At 50.6% G+C, this 22,735-nt stretch overlaps 1 protein-coding gene across 4 annotated transcripts in view; it reads left to right on the forward strand.

Annotated features, from left to right (window-relative positions):
- The window catches only part of COL5A1 (collagen type V alpha 1 chain), a 134,806-nt gene that overhangs the window by 50,742 nt on the left and 61,329 nt on the right, over positions 1-22,735 (forward strand). For all 4 annotated transcript variants that reach the window (XM_042052057.1, XM_042052058.1, XM_042052056.1 and 1 more), the window contains 7 exons: positions 9,776-9,907; positions 11,566-11,712; positions 11,826-12,074; positions 14,961-15,113; positions 15,378-15,434; positions 19,037-19,078; positions 19,298-19,360. In XM_042052057.1, coding sequence (XP_041907991.1) covers positions 9,776-9,907; positions 11,566-11,712; positions 11,826-12,074; positions 14,961-15,113; positions 15,378-15,434; positions 19,037-19,078; positions 19,298-19,360 — 843 coding nt within the window. The remainder of the gene's footprint in view (positions 1-9,775; positions 9,908-11,565; positions 11,713-11,825; positions 12,075-14,960; positions 15,114-15,377; positions 15,435-19,036; positions 19,079-19,297; positions 19,361-22,735) is intronic.

Here is a 22,735-nt window from a genome sequence, read left to right on the forward strand (position 1 = left end):
ATTGAAATCAGCCATCAGATGGAATAATTATTGGGATAGACGGACACACCTGCGGCTGCACGAAGGGATCACCCAGGGCTTGATTTTGGGGGGAAAGCAGCCAAAAAAATGCAGTGCTGTCCTAATGAATTCATTAGAGGAGAGAGCTTCCTCATGGCTGGCTTTAAACCTTCAGCTGGAATCGCTCCATGTGGCTTCTGGTGCCCACGAGGTGACTATTTAGGGATGAACAGTTGTAAACACAGAGTGGGTTGTTCCTTTGGTGAAGGTGTTTCCCTTTAGGAAATGCCTACAACAGCTCTACTCCAAGGATTTCCTCTGAGTAGGATCCTTGTAGGGAGAGATCCAGTCCTGCCTGAGCTCCTTGTGAGGGCTAAAAATGAGCTGGTTGTGACTGGAGGCCCCATGAAGACCCCACACAGGAGAGGTTTGCTGAGGACCTACCCCAGGTGTGACCTGAACATCTGCCATTCCCTGGGACGCGCTGTGGCTGTGCCAAGCACACCCCAAACCTACTTGCCTCTCCTTCCAGCACTTCTCAGAGCTGAGTTTGCTCCTTTTCAGCCCAAACTGGACGTGGGGAACAGCAAGTCAGACTCTTTGCCGTGTTCATGGGAGTTTGGGAGCAGCCAAAGGAAACTGAGGTACTTTGGAAGGGTTCTCTGCAGTCAGGTTTTTTTACCTTTTTTTTTCTCACTCTTCCCCTGAAATAGAAGGGGCACCTTTGCCCAGCAGCTCCAAACTGAGCCAGCAGAGGAGTTATTTCTTCCAGCCAAGCCTGGTTTGTGTCATGGGTTAATTAGATCCAAATTAGATCCAGTGCAAGGTTTCCATCCCAGGGCAGTGAGAACCTCTGGTGGCTCAGTCCCAGCTCCTGTCCTGCAGAAGTGACAGAAATCTTCCAGAAGTACCCAAACCTGGGTGGTTTTTCCTCTCTCAGTGGAGGAGCTGGTTGAGAAGATGTCTGTCACATGTACAAATATCCAGGCTTAGAGACCCAAAATCAGCCTCAGCCACAGGGTTGGGGCATCGCTGAGATCCCCCAGGGTTATCAGCACGCTCAGGGGACAGCCAGGTCTGGGACATTCATAAAACCCCTCTGAAGGGGAACCCACCAAGCAGCTGCTGCCTTAGAGAGAAAACACCCACTTGAACAGGGTGAAATCTGAGCTAGGAGCGGTGCAGTTTAATGGGAACCTGTGGTTCAGGTTCCTGGTTCTTCACACGTGTTTCTGATCCTCTGCTCGGAGCACACAGCTAAAAAAGAAAACGTTTAAAAGCGCTCCTTCTGCAAGTCTAAAGACTGGCTTTGCTCTCAAGTTTCACTTTCCTATGGTGGGGTTGTCTCTTTCCTGGGGTGGAGAGAGGTGGGACTGTCAGGGGGGTTCTTCTTGTCTTTCTTTCTGTTCTTTGCCCTTTAAAGATCTGAGCTGGGCCATTATTTTTTTCCTCTTTGCAGAAGAGCTGCAGAAAGCTCTCCGATGATTTTTGCCTGTGTTAGCACAGTGCTTGGCCAGGCTGGGGAGAAGGAGGGAATATAAAGCAGCCTTTTGTCACAGCAGCCCCTCTCCCAGTCCACCCACCCTTCCAGACTGGGGCTGCAGGAGCCATTCAGTCCCATCCTGCTTTCCATGGCCAGAACTGATTGTTTTGCACCCAAAAATCCTGGGAGATAAATTGTGGTTTGTTTAACAGACATAAATATATAAAAATAGCCAGCAGAGTGGCTGAGCAGGTTGTTGATTTAAGGATATCTCTCTCTGGGTGTTTTCAGCAGCTCTTTGTATTTGCTTTTATGATTTTTTTTTTTTTGCTTTGATTTATTTTTTGCTCTTTTTTCGCCTCTTTTTTTTCTTTTTTGCTTTTTTTGTTGCTTTTTTTTTTGCTTCAATTTTTTTTGCTTTTTTTGCTTCATTTTTTTTCACCTTTTTTGCTTTATTTTTTGCTTTATTATTTTTACTTTTTTTCTTTTTTTTTGCCTTTTTTTTGCTTTATTATTTTTGGGGTGGTTTTTTTGCTTTTTTTTTGGCTTTAATATTTTTTTAGCTTTTTTTTTTTTTTAAGGCACTTTGGCTGCTTTTTCCCTTTTCTGCAGTCCCCACTGCTTGGCTGCTTTTCTCTGGATGCCCCTGTCCATCCCATAGAGGAGGTTGTGGGGTTGGTGAGGAGAAATGCAGACAAATCCAGTTTTAAGAAGGACCTGGCTGAGCAGGGAGCTTGACATGGAAGTGAAAACCCAAATCTTGCCAATATTTTGCCCCACAGGGCTGCAGTGGTGATGCCACCAAGCTCCAAGGGCTGGTGTCAGGTGGGAGGAAAACCAGAAGCCGAGGAATCATTTTTCCTCAGGGTGGGTCCTGCTCCCTGGTGGAATTCCTTGCAGGAAACACTAAAAAAGCCACTAAAAAACCACTTTTGTGCTCTGAAGGGGAGCACACAGCCCACGTGTGCTGGTTTGGAGGCCCAGACATGAGTCAGGGGACAGCTGGACACGTCCTCTGGCTGGGAGGGACCTGCCTGGCCCAGGATGCAGGGACAGGGCACTCCAACCACACTCCACTTTTCCCTGCTTGTGTTCCCGACCTTAAATCTTCCCATTTTCTGGAGGAAATCCCAGCTGTGGCTCTTGTGAAGCCTGGCTCTGTCCCCCCCATGCCAGGCTGAGTAGGACAGACGTGCTGAGGGATGCTGTGCCCTTCCCAAAGTGCCTTTTCCAGCTTGGAAAACCAAAAAAAAACCTGGAGAAATGCACTGCTGGGATGGCCTTGCAGTAAATGCTTTGTAGGGTTGATGCTTTCTGTGCTCCTGCCAACACCACCTTGTTTTCTGAGCTACCTCTGCCTCAAGGATTGTTTTGCTCCCTGCCCTGTGTCCCCAGAGTTCCTGGATCTTAATTAAATGACACGCTGCTGATTTGCCTGAGCTGGGGTTTTTTTCCCCACTGTTTTGGTAAATTTTCTGACAAAAACTCGCTCTCCAGGGTCTGGGCGCCAGCAGAGAGCTGGGGAAGGCGGCCTGGCTGTGGAAGCAGCTCTCATTTCCAGATGGGGGTGGGGGGACCAGCAGCGCACGGTGTGCACGGAACGCTCCGTGCCAGCTCTGCAGCCCCTCGGGCAGGCAGGGCAAGGCTGGGTAAGGTGAAAGACAAAGCCCAAAGCAGCCCCAGAGCTTTTGGACATCTTCCAAGGGGTGATTGGATGTCTCTCTGAAAGGATGGAGGCCTCAGGTGTAGTGCTGGGGTTGAAGCAGTGTTGGCAGGGAAGGGTTGGGGAGCTGGGGCAGGGAGGACGAGGATGTTTGGGGAGTCTGGAGCTTGGCCTGGGCTTTTGCCCCATCAGTAAATGTCCATTTGAGCTTGGTCAGGCTTTTCTGTTCTCCCCAGGGCATCTCTGGTCGCTCCATGAGAAGCTGTGGGGCAGGAGGGGACACTGAGTGGAGCAGGGTGCAGAGGGCTGAGGAAAGGGGGAATTCAGAGCTGTTACAGGGACTGCAGACAGCAAAGGGGTTTGGGGCTGTCAGGATTCGGTGAGCATTCCAGGGAAAGTGGCAGGAAGGAGCCAGCCATGATTAATGGGTTTGACAAACTCAGAAAGGCAAGAAAATCTTTGAGGGTGGGAAGCTGGAAGGTGGCTGGGTGCTGGAAAGCACTGCCATGTAAATAATCCATACTGGGGTGAATTCCGGGTGTGTTGTCTTTGGGAAGGAGCTCCGAGTTCACAGAAAAGGACTTTGGCACAAACTCTGCCTCACAGCTGCTCAGAGGGTGCTTGGGGTTGTGCCTGGTGGGGACTGTTTGCCCTAGGGCAGGGATTATTGACTCGGGGGGTTACCTGGGATTGGGGTGGGAGGTATCCACCTGGAAACGAACCTTGTGTTGGTGCTTCCTGCCCTGCCATGGAGTCCTTGACTGGTATTTGGGTGCTGGCACAGCGACAGCTCCTGCAGGAGAGCGTTCCAGAATTAGCAAAGCCATCTGGCTTTTGTTCTCCTCTGAGGGAATGGCTTGTCCTTCCCTTCCAGTCAGGAGTCCTTGCTAAACTGCTCCACAGTTGGATTTGGGGTAGCACACGGACAGACTTACAGCATTCTGTGGGCTCTGCAAGCAGCCCTTTGCTCCAAAAAGCCTCTTAATTTTAAGGCATGAGTCTGAATTTAATTTTAAGCAACAGAAATAGGATTTGGTCTTGTGTAGGGGCAGGGCTGGGTGTTGGGGACAGCAGGGAGAAGTCCTAGGGTTCAGGGAAGGGGACAAGGAGGGGACCACACTTCCCTGCCCGATTCCTTCAAATCCAGCAGCCAGGACTAACAGCGAGTTCATGGATCCTCACACGATGGGAAATCGGGTTCCTCCCCAGGACTGTAAGATAGAAAGGGTGAGGAATTACCAGAGAGGTTCATTACCACCGAGCTGGAGGGCTGATTTTCCTCTTGCTGCTGTGGTCAGGGGAAGAGGCTCGTGGGCTGTGCAGGTCATTGCTGTGTTTGTGTTCTGCGAGGTCAGGGATGCTCTTGGCTGATCTGGGGCTGGGGGTGCAGGACTGGGCTGAGGCATTTCTTGGGGTCCCCACACGGAGATGCCATGAGAAACAGAAAGTTTGACCAGCTTTCGAGAGGGTTTGGAGCCATTTTTAGTTCTGGTGACTCTTCTCTCCCTGCTCTGCTTAATTAAACCTGGTTTTTCCAAAGACGGCTGGGCAGAGGCTCATCTCTGAGTGCCCAAAGCAGCAGGAGCCAGAGGGGGAACAGCAGAGCAGCCCCATCCAACCCTGCAGCCCCTCTGAGCTGGATGGGGACACAAACATCCGGCTGGATTGAGCCAAACCACCAGGAATTTGTAGCTGAGTCACGGCTGTGTGCGAGTCAAGCCTCATTTATTTATTTATTTATTTATTTATTTATTTATTTATTATTTAGCCAGACTTGCAACAATTTCCTTCCCATTTTGTAGTGCTGAAGCTCTGGGAGCCCAAAGGAGGCTCTTTAGGCACTGGGTGCTCTCTCTGTGGGGCCACTCCTGTGTGTGGCTGGCCAGGAGAGGGCTCAGGACACGGGGACAGGGACCGGGGGGGATGGTGAGGCTTTGTTTGCCCGTTTTGCTGCAGTTTTGCTGCTTTTCTGGAGCTGCTGTGTTTAAAGGAGGGACTCTGGAATGCTCTGAGCACTTCCAGCACCTCTGATTTTTGGGGTTTCCAGGCTGACAGAAATGGGGCCACGAGGATCCCTGTGTGTCTCCAACACCACTTCCACTCCAGGCTGGAGCCGGGCTGTGTCCACAGCAGTGAGAATCCATGGGAAGTGCTGGTGACAGGATTTATCAAGTGGAACATCTGAGGGCTGGCAGGCTGGCTCCAAGACAGGGATTAGGGGTTTTGGAGGCTCGCTGGGGCGTGGGATCTCTGAGCTTCCACTTCATCCTGGAGCCGCACTGAACCCCTGCCACTCTTCATCCTCTGACTGGGTTTGGGGGTGTGGAGCCTGGGAGTTTGTCAGGATAAATCTGAGTGATTCCCAATAATTGTGAAGTTTTTATGTTACCATTGTTCACTCCGGGCCTGTGTTTATCCAGTTAAATGCAGGAGTTTCCAAAAGCACATCCAGCAGGATTTACTCTTTGGGATATTGAGTGTCTCAGACTTTTGGGGTGATGCCCTAACCCAAGAGCCCAGTGAATTATCAATGCACTGCAGTGGGAGCCCTGAAAATCCCAGGATTTAGGGAGCTGCTTCCAGTGCCAGATGAAGTCACTCATCATGATCCTCCTCTCCAGCTGTTTTTTTTTGCCTTGAACCACAACGATTCCTCTGAGTTCCTGAAGTTGATGTCATTGGAAGCGACGTGACATTTTTTGCACGCATATAGAATAAGTGTTAAAAAATGCTCCAGAAAGAGCTTTTCCAGCCTTGTCTGGGAGCTGGCTGGGGAGTTGAGTTGAACTGGTTTTGATGGAACTTAATCCATAACGCAAATGAGTCATCAGGCATAAATGGCTTCAGCAGAAATGTCAGGCAGATCCTTACTGCTCCTGAAAGTTAGCACTTCCATCTGTCTGGTGGAGCAAATAAAACCCTCACAGCTCTCAGTCCTTCTCACAAATGTGCTGTCCTGCCTCTTCCTCTTCACCAGGAGCTTCAGGAGGAAAGGCCAAAATGTGATTTATCCCCTTTTTTAAACATTGCCTCTCCTGGTGGATGAATTGTGATTATTTGCAGGCAAAAAAAAAAAAAAAAAATCAAAAAAAAATCAACTTTTTCATTCTTCGCTTCAAATTTTTTTGGTTAAACCAGCAAAGCACAACGGAGCTCTGCCTCTGGGTGCTACCAGGTGCTCCAGACACTGGAGAACTTCTTTGAACCTTGTGCTCTACTCATTCCCAGGCCAAAAAAGAGCTTTACCCACTGTGTGTGAGTGGCTGGTGACTTCTACAAAGCAACACCAGAGCGTTGCTCTCTTGCTCCCTGACTGAAATACCCCATTACATGAAAATAAGTCTTTGATTTGGCTGAGCAGGTCTTTAAACCACTTTACTGGTGCATTTTTAAGTTGTCTCTCTTGGAAAAGCCTGTCCCGCACGGAGCCGTGCGTGTGGATTAACGGGATCTTCGTTAGTGCTGCAGAAATCCCGCCGGGAAGGGCATTTTTGGATGATTTGTGACCAAAACAGGGAAACAAATGGACACTTGAGGGAGGAACGGGAGCAGGGCTGGCTCCCCTTTGTCAGCCAGGATCCCCGGATCCCTGGGCACAGTTTATGAGCGGCAACACACTCGAGAGGGCACAAAAGGCTCCGAGCCTCCCAGCGCGGCTCGCTCTATTTAAAGTCGGCTTTTTAAATCCCAGAAAGGGGGCTCTTGACAGCAGAGCTTTGTGCAGCTTTTGTGAGGTGCAGATAGTGGGGCTTTTATTGCAGGCTAAATTAGCCCATTTTATTGTTGGGCGCTGAGGGATGAGGTCAATTGACTGGGAATCTTGCTAACAAGGTTTTTACTCCTGGCTGCTTTCGACAAGGGTTAGCACGGGGTATCCCCCAGTGCTGGGCACTTGCTGGGAGTGCAACAAAGAGGAATGGTCTGAGCTCTCCTTCCCCCTCCCCTGAGCTGCTCAGCCCCTGCCCTGTGCTCGGCTCGGCTGCACCATGGGGCTCTCATGCTTCCTGAATTCGGGAGCCTCGGTTCTCCTGGATTTTGCACGCTGGAACAAGGAGAGAAGGATGAACTTTGGGCAGGGTGATCGATTGGGTTTGAAAAGGAACAGGGGAATAGCAGCCTGTGGAGGGGTGCTGCTGAAGCCTGGTGAGCTCTGATGGAGCCGTCTGAGGCTTTTTCCTGGCGTTCTCTGCATCCCAAATTTATTCAGTTACGCACTGGCTTTCCCAGGGTCTTGACCCAGAATGAGCAGCAAGTGTCCCCTGTCTGGCCTCCCCCTCTCACTCAGCAGAAACTGGGGGACTTGTGCTGTCCTGTGTCGAGGCTGAGTTTTCTGCTGAGGCTCCAGGGGCTTGGGCTTGCAGGTGGTTTTTTTCTGTATTCTCCAAGGCTGAGGATGCTCAAACTCCTGCAGGGAAGCAGGATGGGATCAAGGATTTCTCCCCATGCACAGCTCAGGAACTGCCATCAGCTGAGACTAAAAACAAACTCAGCTTTAGCAAATTCTCTTCTGCTTAACCTTTGGCAGGGGTTCAGCCCAGATGCCTTTCCTTGCGTTATCTGTTCCTTGAGGAAACGCAGTTCCAGCCCTGCTCACTGATGGGATGCAGCCTATCAGCTCTCCATGAGGTGTAAATCCAACCTTATCAGGGAGAAAAAGCTTTTTCAGCCTCCCCTGCCTCTTGGAGACAAGTACCAGCTCTGCTTTGGGGCTGCTTTATTTCAGCTTGTCCCAGCAATGCCAGGCACTTCCCATCTTCCCATGGAAAACAGGGAAGCTTTAAGCACCTGAGTGAGAGAAGGGCACGGATGGCTCAGCTGGGGTGTCAGGGAGGGGTGGCTGAGGTCCTGTGTGCTGAAATAGCAGCTGGGAGGGTCTTCACATCAGCCACAAATTTCCTTGGCTGGGTTGGGCATTCCCTGCTGGAGGCAATTCCAAAGGAACGGGCTGGTTTGGAGCTCTGAAGGGATGGTGATAAAAAATATGGCCTGAGGAACCCCATAACACCCCCAGCACCCCCTCCTCAGGGCTGGGGGATGTTCTGGAGGTCACACCACGGCCCAGTTCCCCTGTGGGTCCCATTGGCAGGTGATGGCCAGAGCTGCTTGGGAAAGGGAAATGTTCTACAAGGCAAAAATCTTGGAATTTTCTGCTTTCCCAGTACTCTGTGCCCAGTTTTGGTGGTTACATTGCAAAAGAAAGAGCTGGAATAGGAATGGCAGGACTGGATTTATTTAAAAAAAAAAAAAAAGAAAGGGGAAAGGGGAAGAAAGATGTTTCTGGTTTTAAAAATGGAAAGTTGAAACCCACTTTGCAGACATTTCTGTTAATTCTGTAAAGGTTATTCACTGGAAACAATGACTAATGAGCTTCAGTGAACTGAGGGGGAACTCGGGGAGGTCTGAGAGGTGCCCAGATGTTCCCTGAGCTGCTGTGGGGAGGGAAGTGGCAACCTGGGAATGGAGGAGGGAACTCCAGACAGCTCTGAGCTGCTCCTTCCCCTCAGTGCTGATGTGTCCAGGGCTCCTGGCAACCTCCTTTCCCAATGGATCTCTGCCCAAAATGCGAACAGCACCTTTTTTGGGGGGGAAGTCAGTGGGACACGTCCCTGATCCAGCGACACCAAGGCAGATTTGGCCCCTAATTTCAAAAATATCCTTTTCCACAGGGCTGTTTGCCAGTCTGGCCAGGCTCCCTTTGGAGCTTCTGGTTCCTATTACTGCCCAAATCATCCTCCCAGCTTGGCTGTAACGCTCCTGCTTTTCCCCCTGATGCTTTAGCCATGTTTGTCTATTATTAAATAAGATTTTTTTTCCCTCCCCTAATTAAAGTATCAGCTCTAAGCATCCAAGTAGTGAAGTCTTATGTAACTGTCTGCTGAATGAACTGGATTTTGGCATCGTGGCTGAGCAGCGTGGTGACTCTTTAGGAAACTCAAGAGCAATTTCTGCTCTGACCTTCAGGCTGTGGCTGTGCAGGGCTTCAGGGAGCAGCTGTCCCATTAAGCAGCCCTGGTGCCTAGTGAGCTTCCTTTGCACCTGGTTTTTAGTGAAAAAAGCCTCCCTTTGGCTCTTTTCTGCGTTTATCAGATGCATTTCTAATCTCTCTCTGTGTCTGCTGTGGGTGGAATGTCGTCGAGGTGAGGCAAGATGTAAAAAAGGGGGTGTGATGCCTTTTGTGAGGAGAAGCAGAGGAGTTTTGAGGCCAATAAGGAGCTTTTAGGACTGGGCAGGGTGACCCTGCAGCCCTGCAGAGCTGCACAGGACCGGCTGGAAAGGAGTTGTTTTGTTGTCCCCAGGATGCTGCTGATTTGGGGGGGTACAGAGCTCTTCTCTCTTAATTTTCCTGCACCCGCCCTGCCTGGGGCTGTCAGTGCTGTTGTGCTGCTGTTGTTCTGGGTGATTTGTCTTCTGGGGAGGTGGATTTGGGGCTGGGGATGAAGCACAGCAGGTTCCCACCTCGTGGGGCAGCCAATCCCTGGCCATCTCAGGGGACGTGCCCATGTCGGGAAGGTGGCCCTGCCACGTGTTTTGCTTTTGATTTCTTTGTGTTTATGGCTTTGATCGCAGCCTCAGGCTGGTGTCTCCACGAGCACCATCCATCCCTGACCCCCTGTGCTCCCTCCCTGCAGGGTGACATCCAGCAGCTCCTGATCGTGGCGGACCCGCGGGCAGCCCTCGAGTACTGTGAGCACTACAGCCCCGACTGTGACACCGCCATCCCCGACTCCCCACAGTCCCAGGACCCCAACCAGGACGAATACGTGAGTCTCTCGGGATGTTTTGGGTCACAATCACCGATATTTGGGTGTACACCACACTTGCAAACACGTGGCTCCTTCCTCCTACTCAGCTTCCCCATGGTTCACGTCCAGCATCCCAGACAGAGCTTGTTTTTAGGATTTGCACGTTCTGGGTTTGGGCTCTTTGGAGTTTCCCCTCTTTCTGAGCTCCTCCCATTTCCAAAGACTGAAAAGAGCATTCACTTGGAGCTCAGAAACACAGGAGAGACAACGTGAGCCAAGTGGGGAATGCTGACCTTCCCTGGCAGCTCCAGCCCCATCCAGAACAGGCACCTGTTTCTAAATTTCAGATTACACTTTTGAACTTGTTAAAGGATTAAACAGCTCTTTCTCAATATTCTGTGGAACTACAGGTGTTAAAGGAGCGAGAAAGATTTTTGCCCCTGGATTTGCTTTGAATTTCATTTTGGCAGGAACGCTCCTAAGTCATCCCTAGGAGCTGCTGTGCCCAATAATTTTTGTATGAAGGGTTCACCGCAGGTATTTTCTTTTAAAAAAAGGAAACACATTAAAAAAGGCTGGTGCCAGATCCATTTATATTTTTGCTGCCCAATTAGAAATGTCTGGGTGTGGCTGATTTCCAGTGATCAGCACCTGAATTTTGCCCTTTTTTCAGAGGTCTCAGCTCACTGCAGTTGCTGTCTGGCATCCTCAGCTACTCTCTTGGGCTGATTTGCTTTCAGCTGAGCCCAGATCTGCAGAGTCAGGGAATCCCCATAAACCAGTAATGCCATCAGCCCTCCCAGTTTATCTTTGGGATTAAATTAATCCAGCACCTAAGCAGGGCTTTGGGACGCTCCCGGTGAGGCGCGGCCCCAGGGAAGCGCTGCGGCCGCTCCGCCAGCGCTTCTGGAGAAACAATACATAGGACAAATAAAACAGCACTTTGGTCGAAATCTGTGGCAGCAGGAAAATAAACCTCTTCTTTTGGAGCCAGCAGCCCAACAAGAGCTGGCTTGTCCCGAGGCTGTGTTGCTCCATGTAGGAATAACCGCTCCACGCGCTGGCGGCCGCTGCCAGGGAGGGCTGGGCTGGCGAGGAGCGGTGCCGTGCCCGGCTGGAACCAGCGGCTTTGTTTGGGTTTCTTGCTGAAGAATGACTGACGCCTTGTGGAAAAGGCTGCAAAGATCTGCTTCTCCAAGGCCTCCTGCCTGCAGGCCGGGGGTGGATGGGAAGTCTCATGGATGCTGTTGGTGCAGGAACGGTGCCAGAGCGGCCACGGGGCTCAAGGGCTCTCTGCCTCTCTCTCGGGGTGTCAGATGTGGCAGAGCTGGGAGGTCTCAGCAATCTAAGGTTAAGAAATATCACAGTCACTGGTTTGGGTTGGAAGGATCTTAAAGCTTATCTAATTCCAACCCCTTGCCATGGGCAGGGACACCGTCCATGATCCCAGGTTGCTCCAAGCCCTGTCCAGCCTGGCCTTGGACAATTCCAGGGATGGGGCAGCCACAGCTGCTTTGGGTGACCCATTCCAGGGCCTCCTCACCCTCCCAGAGAAGAATTTCTTCTCAAATATCCCATCTAACCCTGCCCTCTGGCAGTTTGAACCCCTGATGTCCAAAGGCGGGACACGCTGGGTGCTGCCACCTCATTTCCTGCGTCTCCTCCTCTCCTTGCAGTACACAGACGGGGAGGGAGAAGGTGACACTTACTACTACGAGTACCCCTACTACGAGGATGTTGATGAAGCTGTCAAACCAGAAGCCCCCACCACCAAACCCAGCCCTCCTGAAGTGGCTGCTGGAGAGAAACCCGAAACCAAGCAGGTACCGAGGCGGGTCCTGGCAGGGGTGAGGGTGACAAACCTTTATAAAAGGGGAGGGTGCTGCAGAATGTTTTGTTTCGCTGATTGTGGTGCTTTATTTTCCACATGCAACAGGATTATCCAGCTCCCACAGCACCCCCTGAGACAGGGAACCCTGGGAAGCAGCCCAAGGAGGATGGAGCAGTGGATGATCCCCTCGTTGACGAGTACAACTACGAGACCATCAATGAGGAGTATTTCACCCCCATGCCCTACGAGGATCTCAACTACAACGAGGAAATCGATCCCCAGGGTGGCCTCACTGAAAATGCCGTGGAAGCTGAACTCCCCACGAGCACCGTCGTCACCTACAACGACACTGATGTAATTTTAATTCATTAATTTCAATTTTTCCTTTTTTTTTTTTTAATTAATTCTGCTGTTTCATAGCCCTGGAAGCAAAGGAGACTGGAACAGCCAGATGGTAAATCCATAAGTGGTTCAGGCAGCTGCTGGGAGAGGAAGTTTCTTGTAAAATGTTTTCATTCCAGATATTTCAGGGTGGGGAACGCAGATATTTAGAATTTGGTTAAGGATTATTCCCCTGGAAAAAGCTGCTCATATTGACATCTGCATTTCCTTGGGTGAAGTGGTTGTCTGACAAAAAGAGAAATGAGGGCTGCTGTTAAAATCTCAGTAAAAGCCTTTTATCCCAAAGTTATTAATATAAATCCTTAAAATGTTGATTTGCTGGAGAACATCAATATTTTTCATTTTGCAGTTCCCACTGAAAAGCATCTTTATGTTTTTCAGTTTAATTTTTTTAAAAAAACCAACATTTTAACACTGGGACAAAACCTTGATTCCAAAACTGCTGGGTCCACCTGGTGTGAACCCCTTTGTTCTGGGCTTGGATGTGCTCAGAGCTGGGATCAGCCCAGATCCCAGTGCTGATTCTGTTGGAATATTTAAATTTTTACCTCCCCACGCTTCAATATCCTTCAGCTGAAGTGCTGCACTTGAGACTTCTCTGTGCTTAAGACTTGCCCAGTTCTTGCTGTTTCTTTTGGTGCTCAAATCGATGAATGTTGGTGAGACTGGGATGAATTCTTGGGAACTGTGGCTGTTCACAAAGTGAGAGTTCACTGAGCAAGGAAATAACGACATTAAATGGCCAAATTCTTCATTATCCAGGAGCATCAGCAGGGGAATCAGTGGTGGAAGAACATGGAATTGTTCTCTGAGCAACCTGCTCTAGTGGGGGATGTCCCTGCCCATGGCAAGGGTTTGGACCTGGATGAGCTTCAAGATCTTTCCAAGTCACAGCATTCCATGTTTCTATAATGCTTCCAGATCCCTTCCTAATTCCCAGGAAGAGCTTAGGGGTGGTTTCTCCAGTGGAGAATCACTTGTTGTGGAGCTGTCTCTTTTTTTTTGTTTTGCCACAATTTGCGGCAAAAGAGGCAGCATAAGTTGGCCAGGATCCTTGGAGTTGGAAATTTGAGGGAAAAGGTGTCAGGGAAAGTGTCCAGGCAAAGATCTGAGCAGCTGGAGCGAGGCAGGTGCAGATCCAGCCGTTTCAAGAGTGGGAGGGGGGATGCAGCCCAGCCAAAATGTGGTGGAGGAGGTTGGACAGCTCAAAATGATACACAGGGAGAAGAGGAAAATTGAGGGAGCCAACCTGAGGGAGCCCATGGACAGGAAAGTTTTCTGTTTTCCGAGCCAGAAGTCTTTGGCCAAGCCTGGACTTTCTAAGAGAGAGGAATTAAAGATTGGATAGAGGAGCCTTAAGTAAAAAAAATGGAAGAGGAAGCAGGAGACTTCAAGGGCCACTTTAGTTGTTGGGAAAAGGAAATAGAGAAGGAAAGCTCAGGTAGGGAAGTGCCCAGTTATTCCAAATATCATCTTCCCATGCAAACAGACCTGGGGACCTCGATTAAAATATCGAACCAGGCATTTCTGATACTCATTTCAAGACATGCAATTTGCTGCTATCCCCAAACCCTTAGAGCCAGATGAGACTTTTTAGATGAGGGTTTTAAGGTTTTAAAGTGCAAAACCAGCCAGGAGAGAAGGGCTGTGTGATAGCACAGGGTTAGGGTTAGCCCTAATTAATTCTGACTTTTCCAAGTTTTCTAATTGAATAATTGCCGAATTATAACTTCTGCCAAGGCCAGTTGGTGTTTGCAGAGGTAAGAGAAGGTGGGGTGATGATTGCCTTAGTTCTGGGCTTAGTCTTAATTTAAAATCTCTTGAGTTTAGACCCAGATGCTCGTGTTTATGGGTTCTGAGTAGTTCTGGCACAGCAAAAAAGTCTGGAAGCGGTGATGGCACTGAAGTGACTTAGAATTCGTAGTAGTGAGGAGATATTTCTCCAGGAAGCACTGGAAATAACTCAATTTCGAGACTATTTTGGTCATTACCTGGAGAAGAAAGAACCAAACGAAATCTCAGCAGCACATGCTGTTCCTTGCAGGGCTGCTCAGAGCGAGGGGTGCCAAGGGCCTGTGCCTGCCAGGCTGCTGGAAGCACAGGGATATGGAGAGCAGCAAGGAAATTCTGAGCCTTGTCTGGATGTCCTTGCTGTGCTCCACGGCATCTGCGGGTGAAAGGATTCAGAGAGGAGTCAGGGATTAAAGCATCGGATTTGTAACAACTTCTGCTGCTGCTCCTTGGACGAGCCCAGATTAGATCCCAGACTAAACAAACAGGAGGTTTTCACAGAAGTGGCCTTGGATTTTTCCACATTTCCTGCTGTAATTGGACACTCACAGTGACACATCATGGGGTTGATGTGCATCTGAAATCTGGGAACGGATGTGGGGCTCCTTGGGCTCGATAATCCAGCGTCTCCAGCACCGAGGCTGTGAGGGATGAGGAGCACTTTAAACTTCCATTACCTCTTTCTTCAGGCATTTGGAGTTTGCAGGATCCTCCTGACATGAGCTTTGTGCTGTGTTTTGTTTTCCTCACTCCAACTTTTCTACTCACAGTGTTTTACTGGGGATCAGCAAAGAAATCCCAGGGAAGCCAGGGTGTATATTTGACATGAAGCTTCTCCCATCTGTCTTCCTGCTGTTGGAGAAGTCACTAGAGACTTAAATACTCCAGATTTTAACTTTTCCCCAGGTTTTTCCCCCGTCACTATTCTCATAAACCACCCTTCCCTTGCAAAAATCACCCCCCTTAATGTAACAACACAGGAATATTCCAGCATGTCCAGCCAGGAGAGAATTCCAGCCTGACCCATTGCTGCTCTTTCCTCTCCAGGCTGCTCAAGGAGGGGATGACCTGGATAAGGATTTCACTGAGGAAACCATAAAGGAATATGATGGGAATTATTATGACAATTACTATGACCGGACAGCCTCTCCCGACATCGGGCCCGGCATGCCAGCCAACCAGGACACCATCTACGAAGGGGTGAGAGGGTTTCTTCTCCATCCAGGAAAATTCTGCTTCAAAATGTTGGTTCTTCCCTAATTTAGAGCAGAATTAGCAGTGCAAAAAACAGGGCTTCCCCCACCTGTAACGTGTGTTTGAACAAGGAGGGGCTGCCCTGGGTCTTTCCTGCGTGAATCTCAGCAGGATTGTCCCAGGATCTCCAGTTCCTGCTGGGATTGGTGGTGATGATGGTGGTGATGTTGTCTCTGACTGACTGGCTTTGTCTTTCCCTGTGTCCCACAGATTGGTGGCCCCCGGGGTGAGAAGGGACAGAAGGGGGAACCTGCCATTATTGAGCCGGTAAGGAGAACCTGGGTTTGGGGTTTTGTTGGTTTTATCCCTGTGGAGAAAGGTGGAGAGAATTTGTTCTCAGTGGGACAGCTGGGAGGAGAATTCCCATGAAAGAATTCCTTGGTTCATTTAATATAAAACATTGTAATTAAATGATTTTTTTTTTTTAAAGCTTCAAGGAACGACCTAAATCGTGAAGGAAGTGCAAGAATTCCCATGAAATCTCTCGTTTAGTAAAATAAAACCTAGGACTGAAGCATTAGGCAGGGGCCAGGTCTCATCCCTCAGGAGTTTGGGAGCATCCCTGGAGCATCCAGGTCGTATCCTGCCCTGAACTCCCAGCTTGGGGCTGCCTTTCATTGTGCCACCAATGGGTTCATCCCTGTGGGAATAAAAGGGATGTAAAACAAATCCCCGCACACAGCTCTGCAGAGGAGATGTTTGCTCCTGCACCAGCTCCACAGTCCCACCAGCTTTTCCCTTGTGTCCTCTCTGGGGTGGAACCCACTGTGCTCTTCCTTTATATTTCTGGCCTGATTTTGAGGTTGTTTTTCTCTCTCTAAAGAACAGTTCCGAGCTGTCTGTGCCCTCTGCACTCTGCAAAAGCTGTGGGTGCCCAACCTGGCACGCTGAGGTGGGGAAGGAGCCCATGGTGGGGATGGCTGGGGCTGGCTCAGGGGCTCCTGTGAGCAGAGCAAGAGGCTCTTGGCTGATTCCCATTTTTTTTCCCGTCTCTCTGTGCCAGGATACCCCAATTCCTGCTCCTCCCCAGGCTGGAATTGGGGATCAGGTCCTTGCAGCCACCTGCCCCGAGCCCAGTCCCCAAGGGTTGAGCTCCTGCTCGCTGAACACCAGCAGCTCAATTAACCTCATTTTCCTTGGCAGAGGGCCAGCACAGCACCCAGCCTTGCAGCAGCACTTCCCATCATTCTCAGGCCATTCTTTTCCTTTTCATTTTTCTTCCTTTTCCTCTCCCACCTGAAATTTCTGCAGGTAGCAGGCAGGGGAGGCCAGGGAGGAGCTGGGGTGCAGTAGCGTGGCTTGAAAACTCCAATTAAGTCCCTTATGAAAACATTTCTGACCTTTTCTTCCTTCTCTTCCTTTCTGGGTCTCTCACTCTGCAAACAAAGGGAGGAGCCAGCGATTTCCTTATCAGAGGGGTGGGAAGGGAAGGGGGGCAGCCAAACCCCACGAAGATGATGGCACAAACCCAGCCTGCAAATCTACAAAGCGAACAAAATAGTGAAGTTTAATCATCCAGAAAGAATTTGGCCGCCTTTGCTATTTCAAAACACTGGAGCATGGATGGCTTTTGCCAGAAAGTAAACAGGACCAAATGGTGCCTTGTCCCTCTCCATGCAGCTCCTCTTGAGCAGAGAAATTCGGATTTTCTGCACTCTTTAGCTGTTTTGTTTTTTTTTTTAATTTTTGATGGGAGCTGCAGGAGAAGGGAAATAAAACCCAAGCACAAAGTTGGATTCTGCTGGATTTTTTATTCCTTCCCGTTCCAACCCGGCTGTCCTTCAATCCTTGCTCTGTGCTGACACTTGCTGGAGGCGGCAGGGCAGGGCAGGGGCAGGAGGGATGGAGAGGAGGGATGCAGCGATCTCAAATATCCCAGCTGTGGGACCATCAGGCTGCTGGCACCTCCTCAGAGCCCTCTGTCCTTTTGGGGGGACCCTGGTGCTCACCTTTGGGAGGGTTTGCTCAGCACCTCGGAAGCGCAGCAGGATTTTGGGCTGGTTTTGGGATATTGGCTTCACTTGTGGGTGGTGTCTGAAGTGGAAGCCTTGCCCTGTTTTCCCCTGGGACAATCCCAAATCCATGGTTGCCATGCCCCCCCCTCAATGGGATCACCCCACTGGTGCTGTCCCTAAAACCCTCCCTCGTTTCCATCGCTCCCATTGATGAGCATCCATGGAAGCACTGGAGGTTTCTTGCCAAGGAGAATCTCCAGATGCCCCCAAGGCCAGATCTCGACATAAACTAGCAGATAAATATGGGAAGATGCCAAGGTGTTTGCATCCCAAATGGGCCAGTTATCCCAGACATTTCCCCGTGGGAAGGAGAGTCCTGGGAAGCAGAGCCTTGGTGCTGTGTGTGCTCACACCAGCACCCCACAAACCTCTTGGGTGGGCTGGGACTCTCTGCACCCTGATTAGTTTCTATTTTAGAAACTGTTACACCAAAATATGCCATCATTGGTCCCAAAAAGGATGGATTTTGGGGTGTCCATGTGCTGGGACCTCAGCAAGGTTGGATTTTGGGGTGTCCACGTGCTGTGATCTCCCTGCAGGTTGGAGGATAGACGTGTGGAATTCACCCCTAATTCCCACCCAGTGAAGTGTTTCCATGGCTGAACCTGAAATGGGCACAGGGTGAAGCCCACGACCTAAATTCCTCCCTGGTGAGGAACTGCAGAGGCTTTTCCTGGGGTGGCAGCAGCAAATTTCCCCTCACACATCTGACTGCAGTGGGAGCCAGATCTGCAGTGGGATTTTAAACACCGTGGACACCAGGAAAGGCAGAAAATAGAGCTGGCCTCACATTTGTGGTGTAGAAACCCTGATGGAAGCAGGGGTGGATCATGGCAGGGTGTTTTCGGTTATTTTTTGCTGCTCTGAGCTTAGGGAGTGTGCCTTTTGGGGCAGGAATGCCTGGATTTTCCTGCAGACATTTCCAATTCCTTCAGCTCAGTTGGAGTGGGGTCAGCTGAGGCTTTTGGCACTGAAGCCTGAGAATAGTTTAGGGTGACCCCAAAGCAGCCCCTGCATGGCTTCTCCCACAGGAGCCAACTGCTCATCCACAGATTTTTACGGGATTTTTTTTTGCTACAGGTGAGCTGGGAATTGCTGACTCAACTGGTGCTGCTTTATCTCCCGATCCAGAGATAAAAGGGACAGAGTTTCCTGTGGAACTCTTCCCAAAATATCACCCTGATGCCTTCTGGAAAGCATTTTCCAGGTGGACTGGGAGGTTTCTTTCCTGCCTTTTACACACTCATGAGGGAAAAAAACACCCAAACTTCAATTTTCCTGAGTGCATGACAGATCTGATCTAAAGTGATGACAAAATATTTAGATTGAAGAGGCTGGAGTAACAATATTCCAGCATTTTTCCCACACAGTGATTTCCTACATTCACAGAAGAAATCACAACGTGCAGTCTGCTGGAAAAAATCCTTTAAAAACCACCTTGCAATTTGATTGCTAACTTCTTGTTAAGCTGTTCAGGGTTAGGAACAGCTTTTTGCTGAAGCTCCAGCACCATCAAGGCTGGACACGCTCCAGGATTTTCCTTGTCCCTGGCTCTGAGCAAAGGGACATGGTTGTGGCAGGGAAGGTGACCCTGTGCTGGGGCTGATGCTGAGGGTCAGGGCTGTTCTGCTGAGCCCTGTGTGATTGAAATACACATTATTTGGCTTTTCCATGATCCTCTGCACCTCTGGGAGAAGTCACCCAGAGGGAGTGGAAACCCTCCAGCTCTGGAATATCTCAGTGCAGCAGCAAGAGCTGAAATATTTAAGAACAGATCAAGCACTGGGCTTTTCCCTGTGGGCAAAATGACTTTGAGGATGTGTCTAATCGCTTTTTTCCCTTCCTCTTGCTCAGGGAATGCTGGTGGAAGGTCCCCCTGGTCCTGAAGGCCCAGCAGTAAGTGGCATTTTCCCCCTGCTTTGGGTGTGGGATGCTGTCCCCGGGCTCCCGTGCTCCCATCTGCCACACGTGTGCGCACAGAGAGCTTTGGGGTGGATTTTGTGGTGCAAAAATAAACAGAGAGCTCCAAATCTTCTCCTGCTCGTTGTAGAAATCTGCTACAAATAACAACACATTTCTGTGGCTTAGTTTGTTCCCTGTCTTTCTCTCTGCCAGGGCCTTCCAGGACCTCCAGGACCAACTGGACCCGTGGGCTTAATGGGTGACCCAGGGGAGAGGGTGAGTGTCCGTGGTTTTCTCCTCTCTGGTGGAGTTTTGGGTGGGTTTGTGTGGGCAAAGCGGGGCTGTGGGGTATCCCTGGAGCCTTAAAATCCTGTAGGAGCAATTCCCAAAGGAGTTCATGGTGGGGTACAGGGCAGAGCTTTGCATCCAGGGAAAAAAAGGTTTGGGAAACAGATGCATTTATTAAACCTTTTCCCAAGATAAACCAGTATTAAGGCTGCAAACTCCCTGCTCTGCCTGTGCCCTTTGGCTGCTCCTCCCGGTGTGGAACTGGGAAAACAGGAGGAGCAAACACACCAAGAGTCACCAGCACAGGGAAAGGGAGCTCAGCTGGGATTCTGCACCCTCATTCCAGCTGCTCTTGTGAGTCCTGGCAGGGGGTTTGGCTTTGCTTGGGCCCAGGATGGCCCTGGGGTCACGCCAGGGTCTGTCCCTGTGGCCTTTCCGTGTCCCAGGCTGCTCCCAGTGGGAAAGGAGCTCTTGTGCAGCACTTCACCTTCTCCATAGGTGGGTTATTGGTCTGTCCCAGCGAGCAGCAGGCACTGATTTACATTCTTTGGCAATGCCATAACTCAGCTGTGGATGTTGCTGTGAATCAGTTTTGTCCCTGGCAGCCCCTGCTTTGTGTGCTGCTGCTGCAGAGCTTCCAGCTTCAGGATGTCTCCTCAAAGGCAGCTGCTCCCAAGGGCTTTTTGGGGACTGTGACCCCAAATCCCACACTTTAGCACTGCATTTCTGTCAGTCATGTACCTGGGATCAGCAGTGATCTGTGTTTTGGGAGCTGCTGAGCTCGAGCCTCAGGTCGGTAAGTGCAGGAGCAGCATTCCAGCAGCAATCCATGTCCTTGGAAATGCCAAAAATAAAACCCCACTGTCCTCATTCCCTGAGCTGAGTGTCTGAAATGACCCTGGGACTTCTGCTTTTGTTCACCCCCTGTTCCAGCCCGTTCCTCCCCCCTGGCAGAGGCAGCCAGGTGAGCAGGGGCCTGGGTGGGTGGGGAGCAGGCTGCCCACTGCTCCCAATCCTTCTCCAGCAGCAATTTTGGCCTGACATCTCATGGAAAACTCACCCTAGCACAGACAAGGCCCTGGCTTTGCACAGAACCCGAGCTGGGCTCAGCCTGGGGCTCAGACCAGAGGGGTGCCCAGTGCCCTTAAGCCACATTGGTTTTTGGGGGATGGAGCAGCAGAGCTGGGCAGAGCTGGCAGGGTCAGAGCAGGGCTGCAGGAGGGTGAAGCTGGCCCAGGGCAGTCATCTCACATGAGCAAATCCATGGATTTCAGCCTGACTGTGGAGCAAAACAAGAGGAGTTTGGAGCTTGGTTGATGCCTGGGTGCATCTCGGTGCGGAGGGCAGTCGGGCCTGTGTCCAGAACAGCCTCTGGAGCACTCCTGGTCCATCTGGGAATGGGGCTTCCAGCAGCCCCAGTGCCAGGCTCCACCCAAAAGAGCCAAACAATGTGCCTACAGGTGTGTTCCTGCAGGCAGGCTTGGTTTGGGGTGTGTTTTCCCTGGAAAGCACAGGAGGGAGGGAGCAGCAGTGCCACAGATCCCGGGAGATGCTCCAGAACACACAACATCCCACTGCTGTCACTGCTGTCACCCAGCAAATGCTAAAGGAAGGAGCTCTTATCAGCAAACACTTCCCTAATCTGATCCCCGAGGTGCTGAGCAGTTTTCCTGGCAGATAAGGCAGCTCCCTGCCGTGGCAGGCTGTTGATCCTTCATGGGTCCAGAAGGGGAACCACATCCTGTCTGCGTTCTGGGTGCCCAGAAGAATAAGCTGGGGTGACCAGACACAGACTCTGGGGGTTTGTAGGGCCTCCCACTCTCCTGGCAGATATTTTGGCTTGGACAAGGTGGGGAAAAAAGGCAATGGCCAAGTCCAGAGGGGAAGGTCTGGCTGGCTAAGGGGTGTGGTGCTGCTCTGATGTGCGTTCACACCGCTGGTTGCTGTTGGAAATGCAGCTCAGTGTTTATGGCCTTGGTTATATTTTTTTTTTAATTGAGTAACCTAAGACCCAGAAAGAGTAGAGGGGAGAATTCACTCCACTGAAGGAGATCAGAACAGGATCTCTGTGCTCCCAAGGATCTCCCCTTGGCCTTGTTTTAGTGCTGCAGTGGTACCAGAGCTTTGCTGTGGCTTCCTCTGCAGTGGCCATGTCCGTGTCCCCTTTTCCTTCTGATGTACCCACATTGCTAAATATGACCCCTGAGAGAGAGAAAATCACTGCTGGCCTGCACTGGGAGGTGTCTCCCGAGGTTTTAAGGTGCATTGGAGGAGATTCCTGAGGTGTTGGGGCACTCCTGTGCTAATGTCCCCAACCTGTGCGCTGCATTTTTTTTAGGTAAGGTTCTCTGTTGCCTCCTTGGTCCCTGTGGCTGCTGCACTCGCACCTTTCCCCTGGAGCAGTGCTGGGAAGACCCTCCCCTTGTTTGCTGTGGGCTTTGATGGAGCAGTAATAGCATTTCTCGTGGCTGTGACATGATTGAGGACGAGGGGCCCTGCCTGCACTCCATCGATCGCTGCCTGCCAGCTCGGAAAGTCAATCCAGGCTCAGCCCGTGGCTGGCAGCCAGGGCCACTGCTCCTGGGCCAGGCTTAACCCTTGTGGCACTGCGCTCCTGCCCCAGCACAAGGAGCTCTGCAGCATCAGAATGTCAGAATTCACAGAGGGTGGGTGAGCTGGGCGTGGTTTGCAGCTCTCAGTGGTCCAGGATGAGCCGAAAGAGCCCCGTGGCTTCATCCCTTTCTTGGAAGCCTCCATCCTTCATGTGCCCTACGTGATGCCCAGCTCTCCCATCCCCTCCTGCATTCCTGGCAGGCTGGATGCTGACCCTGGAGACAAGGGACTCTCTTCCTGTCATTTGTCCAGGCAGATGCAGATATTTGCTGGCCAAGCTCCTCTGGAACAGCCCTGCAAAGCCAAGGAGCAGCAGCAGACACTCTGTCCCCGATGCTGCTGCTCCACACCCTCCAATGAAGGGAATCATTTGCATTCTAGCACAGGCTGCACATCCGGCTTTTGCCAGTGTCCAGAACAGAGTGTAACACAGCACATTGTGCAGAGATAAGTGATGAACTCGCAGAGCCAGGAGCTGCAACTGTATTAAAACACTCCTTTTCAGTTAGAGCAGCTCCTCTTCTAATTTGTTTATTATTAACCCTGAGTGCAGCTCATGAATTTACATGACCCTTCCCTGTGTACAGTGGGGAATGTTCCCTCTGCCTGCCTCTGGTAGAGAGACTTTTTTATCTGCAGTCAGGCAGGTGCAATGAATTAATAGCCCAACAATGGTCAGCTCTGTTAACACTGGCCAACGCTCATTTAGCTCTGGTTTATTCATTCTAAAAAGGAAAGAGCTTTATTTAT

The sequence above is a fragment of the Corvus kubaryi genome, unplaced genomic scaffold (assembly GCF_017639235.1).
Source record: "Corvus kubaryi isolate FWS band 111438036 unplaced genomic scaffold, C.kubaryi_AGA036_p1.0 78, whole genome shotgun sequence".
In the NCBI taxonomy this organism is placed as follows: Eukaryota; Metazoa; Chordata; class Aves; order Passeriformes; family Corvidae; genus Corvus; species Corvus kubaryi.